This window comes from Phoenix dactylifera, chromosome 11, assembly GCF_009389715.1.
Source record: "Phoenix dactylifera cultivar Barhee BC4 chromosome 11, palm_55x_up_171113_PBpolish2nd_filt_p, whole genome shotgun sequence".
NCBI classification, from domain to species: Eukaryota; Viridiplantae; Streptophyta; class Magnoliopsida; order Arecales; family Arecaceae; genus Phoenix; species Phoenix dactylifera.
This window is the reverse complement of record NC_052402.1, coordinates 8,051,094-8,056,674: the sequence shown is the minus strand read 5'-3', so window position 1 is coordinate 8,056,674 and position 5,581 is coordinate 8,051,094. Positions and strand designations below refer to the sequence as shown.

At 46.1% G+C, this 5,581-nt stretch overlaps 1 protein-coding gene across 1 annotated transcript; it reads right to left on the bottom strand.

Annotated features, from left to right (window-relative positions):
- Positions 1–846: 846 nt before the first annotated feature.
- Positions 847–5,079, bottom strand: LOC103706785 (homeobox-leucine zipper protein ROC8-like). The gene is made up of 10 exons (XM_008791010.4): positions 4,387–5,079; positions 4,182–4,299; positions 3,854–4,042; positions 3,121–3,579; positions 2,939–3,040; positions 2,642–2,851; positions 2,373–2,553; positions 2,029–2,297; positions 1,847–1,936; positions 847–1,752 (listed from the first exon to the last, which is right to left on the bottom strand). The coding sequence occupies exons 1-10, from the start codon at positions 4,479–4,481 to the stop codon at positions 1,372–1,374; spliced, it is 2,094 nt and encodes a 697-aa protein (XP_008789232.2). The 5' UTR covers positions 4,482–5,079; the 3' UTR covers positions 847–1,371.
- Between the last annotated feature and the right edge of the window lie 502 nt (positions 5,080–5,581).

Sequence of the window (5,581 nt, the reverse complement as noted above, 5' to 3'; positions counted from 1 at the left end):
TTCTCGTGTGATAATGCAGACATAATTCCTTTTCTTTCCCTCATTGATGTAAATGTTGACTTAGAGATATATTATGTGCAGAGATGACAATGATGCCAGCAACAACAATAACAATGAAGTGACCAACTTATTCAGTAGTAATTGTTCTGTACTGGATTCTGAAAATTTATGGTAGCAATGCATGGGTCTTAATGGAAGAGGGACCAGAAGCTTCAAAGCAGCAGAGAGATGGCAGAGCAAAAGTGACATCATTGGCAGAATATCCAACCACCCCAAGTAGCAATAACCAAGCACATAACTAAAGCTAGCAGAACTTTTAATTCTCCTCAAAAAGGAAGATTAGCATCACCCACCCAAAATAATATCAAGTTAATTATAGGCCCTATCATAAGCAAACAACTGGTGGGGCTTTCATGAACTAGACAGCAAAAGAAGCAGAAGAGACAGCCTACAATTGAAGATTCTCATCCACTGTTGAAATATAGGGAGCAACATCTTTAAACTCCAAGTTCATCAACTTCGATGCCCAAAACTATATCCATTTATTAGCATATGGAACAAGAATATATGAAACCAAATAAATCAAGTTAAGTAGCTGCAAGCTTAATTGAATATTCCTGCAGTATTAGCAAAGTTTATAGCTAAAGCTAGACAAGCTTTTTATTTCACTTGATGAATTAACCTCGCAAAATAATTTCGAGTTTAGCGATTTGTCTGAGATCTCGAGTGATTGAAGGCCTCCCTCCTGTTCGAATTTTGAGTGCAACATTTTGTTTAACTCGGTTCTTCGTTACCATGTTTAAAACTACGGGCTATGAGTTAGCAAATCAATAATGAGAGATAAAATTAAACACTTGCTCCGACTTTAGGAACTCTATCTTCAAATGAATGTTCATGAGTGAATAATAATGGAGAGAAGTCAATACCCGAACCATTTTACCCTTGCTGCATGGAGTTGAGAGTGAGAATGAGAGAAGGGATAGGGGGGGAATGAACAAATAAAAATCAAAAGAAAGGAAAAGAAAAGGCCTCAAAGCTGAGTTATGACAGCAAGGAAAGGGACGAGTATGGTGCGTTCTTGACTCCCTCTTTAAAGGCTTCCTAAATGTAAATATGGCTTGACTCCTTGTAAAAATCTTTGAAGTTGTTATGAGACTGGCATCAGCATCAGCAGCAGTTCCAGCTCCAGTTCCAGCTCTTGATGAGAGCATTCAAGCGCCCAACCAACCAAAAGATAGCCTCCATTAAACCTCCTCTTGAACGCCCACATCAAGAGCCCTCTGAGCCCATCTGGTATGTTGCAGTTAAGGAAGGGTGGTGGTGGGGGGGGTTGGGGTTGTGGGGGAGAGCTTCTGAAGCCTCTTCAGACCATCAGCCACTGGGGCAATTCAAGGCAGCCTTTATTTGCTGCACAGTGGTGCTAATGAGATTATTGACTGTTGTCACCGACTCTACGTTGAGCTTCGCAGAAGGAAGGCTGCTTACAAGGATCTGAAATGCCACTGTGATCAGAGACCCCGAGGAGCCTCCCATTGGGTTCGAGCTCGTCGTAGCCCCTCCACCTCCCCCGGGACGGCCGTCGGCTAATATGGTGAACCCTGATGGCAAGAGGGGAATGTAGGATGGATCCTCACCACTCATTACAATGTTGATGGCCGGAAGGTCGATCGGGGCGGAGACCACAAGCGAGCCCGAGGCATCAGTGCAGCTCTCCTGGAGTATCAGCATGCTGTTCTGGCTGGCATTGAGAGCCTGTTTGTTCAATCATATTATAAGTTCACATCCCAAGCCATAAAAAAACTAACTACATCAATACAAAACAACCAAGAAATTAGCAGAAACTCACACGAAGGAGAGAAATGCAGTTCCCTGGATGCGAACCGTTAATGATGCGAGCAACCTCTTGCACTGAATTCCCACTGGAAAGAACATCCCACTGAAGAAGATGTGCAAATATCAGTCAATATGTGGTTTTAAGATTAATTAAGAGTATGAACAGGAAACTGATCTAATAGTTGAAGGTAGGACCTGAGCTCGGGTATGTTCATCTTTGAAGAAACTGAAGACCCTCTCGGATGACATTGGTAACCATATAGAGGTTGCCGCGCTGAGGACGACTCCATTAGGCTGGCCAAGATTGGTGCTCTTGTGAACTGTGACTCGAACTCCTACATCATTTAGTCCTGAGAGCGTCGTCCAACGGTTTCCATTGGATGCACTTAAACTAGCGCAGAAATTGTTGATCATCCTCTGGGAGAGCTTCATCATGCTCCGCCTGCCCTCATGCGAGGGAATCACTGAAGGCATTTTCGAATTCAGCATCACAATAAAGTTCTTAGCTTCTAAGACTATTAGAGTACTCGATGCATTACCTCCTCCTAGGTCCCTCGTGGAAGCACCGGCGGCCATTAGACATGCAAATCTTTCACACATTCTCTGTAGAGTGGCGAGCCATCGCTGCGCTCCGAATGCCTCCCCGCTATCCACAAGATCCCTGTAGAGGCGGTGAACGGGAGTCTTCTCTTCAACTTCCATGTGCTCCACCCAGGTCACCTGGATCAAAATTTCGCACTTATCTCTCTATGACTATGAAGTTGACACAAATTCCAGCAAATAAGAACAAGTTGCACGTAAAAATCACCTTGGAGTAGCCATTGGGCATTTCCTGAATTAAGCAGCCAGAAGGAAGCCTCCATGAACGGGACGAAGGCGCAAACTGATTCTCTCTGGATAACTCTACTGAAACATCAGCTATAGCCCATGAGCCCTGCTCGATTTGCTGACAGTAGCGCAGGAAGCAGAGCTCACGTGTGGGCACAACGGGTGAAAGAACCTGCATCTCTTCATACATCTGTATCGTTTCAAAGTAGATGAGTGCCATAAAAAAACCTGCAATGGATTACAAGCAAGAGAACATGAACTTAATTAAGTTGACTACCAGAAGTAAAGATCCACTCCTAGTTCCTGCCATTCCTGTTGCGAGGACTTCTAAGGTTCTTGCCTTGGTGACAATCGTAGGAAAGAACTCCACCCACTTGCTCTGCAACAAGAAGGAATCTTACTCCAAACACCAGATAACTGAAAGGTTACGAGTATAATTAACTAAGCACAGGAGCTTACTGAATCCATAAACAAATCAACCAACGCCACAGCATTCATGAACACCAGTCCTGAATCCCTCGAGGCCTCGATGCGGATATCAGGACTCTTGAACTGGTGCCCGAGCTTGGGAAAGATCCTACCGTATGTTTCGAGATTAAGGACCTCCCTTCTATCACGTCCAGGTTTCATCCACAGGGGTTCATCAGTCTGCACTAGCCTGATCAGCTCTTCCATCGCATTGGTAGCCAAGTTTGCCATAATAGGCTTCTCAATATCGGACACTGCGGTCGGGAATGGAAAAGGCACTGCAGAAGAGCTCCCAGCTAGGAGATCAAGATCAAGGGAAGGGCCAAGCGCCGGACTACCGAAACCTCCAACTGATAAATCTAATGAAGACGTGGGCACTGGCTGAACTGGGGGAAGTTGTGTGATAGGCCTGCCTAGGTACTTGGATGCAACGCTCGAAACCCGATCGAGCTGCAACAACATGAATCAAAAGAGCAAAACTGAATCATATTGATGGAAACTACAACAACTTGTTCCTTCATCAACATCGTCGACATCGAAATGAAATGATAAATGGAAATAAGGTCATCCAATAAAACTAGTACATTTCTTGGGGGGTCTTCAGACAAAAAGAATTCAATCGATGCAAACATTACTATCACGTTAAATCTAAGGCATGGTGAACTGTTCGCAGAATATTTTTTTTTTCCTTTGTTTTGGAAGAAAGAGGACTGATAGCGGCTACCTCTTCTTTCAGCCGAGCGTTCTCCAGCCGAAGCTTCTGCTCGTCGAAGTAGGAGTCCTCAGTGACCGGCGGGCCGCCGCAGGAGGGGCAGATGATGTTCCTGAGCGCCTCCCTCATGGCGATGTTCTCGCACCGGATCTTGTCGTTCTCCGCGCGGAGGGAGCAGTTGTCGGCCCTCTCGTGCTGGGCCTGCCAAACCACCAGACCAGATCAGCGAAACCACCCAAAAGTGCCTCCTTTTTGGTTTCTCTCGCCCCACTGCACTTCCAAACGAAAAAGCCCAAAAGAAGGGAAGAAGAAAGAGAGAGACAAAAAAAAGGGGGCTTGCCTTCATCTGGGTCCTTCTGTTCTGGAACCAGAACTTGATCTGCCGTGGCTCCAGCCCCAAATCTCTGCTCAGCTGCATTCTCTGCTTCTCGTCTGGATGTGGGCATTCCTTGAACACCCTAAATACCATCGAAATAACGAAAAAAAACCCATCAAAATTCAATCTTTGAGAAAGAAGAAGGAGGACGAAAGGAAACAGAGTATACGCTTCGAGCTGCTGAATCTGGCGAGGGGTGTGACGGTGGTAACGCTTCTTCTTCCTCTGCCCGTCCGAGGCATCTGGGTCGTCCCCCGAATCCATTCTCCTCTCTTCCAACTCCTCTCTCTCTCTATCCTCTCTCTATATATGTACTCTTCTACTCCTACCCTTCCAAATTCTACATCAACGAGCTATCCACAGTATAAAACCCAAAAAGGCGACGCCTTTCCAGTCTCCACTTCAAACTTCTACTCCTTCCTCTCCAACTCCTCCTCTTTGCCAGGTTTGGAGTAATCCGGGAGCGGGGCGGGGGTGCGAGTGCACGGAGACGATTCCGGAAACCGCCGGGGCGCGTCGGAAATAGCGGCAACAATCCGGGCGGATTCACCCCCCTATTAAGGCAAAAAAAATTTCCAGACCTGGTCCCTGAATTAATAGCGAGCCAATCCCCTCCCCACCCCCTCTCTCTCCTCTCTCTCTCTCTCTCTCTCTCTCTTCCCCTCCCGAGCTTCTGGACCTCGTCCTATTAGTTCCCTTCTCCCCTGTGAGAGAGAGAGAGAGAGAGAGAGAGAGAGAGAGAAGGGGGTGGTAACCGACGCGATTTAAAAGCCGGTGCTTTTAAATCTTGCTCTTGCTTCGAGGGCCTGCGCTCATCTCTCTCTCTCCCCTTTCTCCACAAGCCTCCCTCCTCTCTCTATCTCTCTCTCCTTGCTGTCTTGGTTTGGTACAGCTGCAGCGCCATTAAGGCGGGCCGTGCCATAACCGGGTCGGATATTGGATTCGGATCCTTCTCAAAGATCAGCATCCACCGAGCTTCATTTAGTTCCATCGCTCCCCGTTGAATCCATCCATGGACCATGGATCATGTTTGGGTTGAAGTGTCCGGGTTGTATCTTTGCTTAGTTGATCTTCTTTCACAGCATCCACCATTGGATCAATTATACCTTATGCGGATCTCAAAGCATTTTGAGCCTCGATTTCCTTTACACAATCCAAATGGGGATTCGTGTAAACAAAAAAAATTCTTCTCCCCGATAAAAGATACAAATTCTATCCCAAGTAAAAATCTGAAAGATTTTAAGTCATTTCTTCGATGAAACAGCACGATTAAACTTGAAGCTAATATGCCAGTATCGGGTGTGGGATCCAAGTTCTAATTACTGGCCGGGTAAATTCCAAAGGTTTTGGATCTACTATTGAGC

Bases quoted from the DNA above. Each gene is read 5' to 3' on its own strand.
- LOC103706785 (XM_008791010.4), bottom strand. From the start codon at position 4,481: ATGGATTCGGGGGACGACCCAGATGCCTCGGACGGGCAGAGGAAGAAG. The intron at 2,554-2,641 runs GTGATTTTTACG...ATTTTGATCCAG, and splicing joins TGCCCAATGGCTACTCCAAG to GTGACCTGGGTGGAGCACAT. The intron at 2,298-2,372 runs GTAATGCATCGA...AAATGCCTTCAG, and splicing joins CACGAGGGACCTAGGAGGAG to TGATTCCCTCGCATGAGGGC.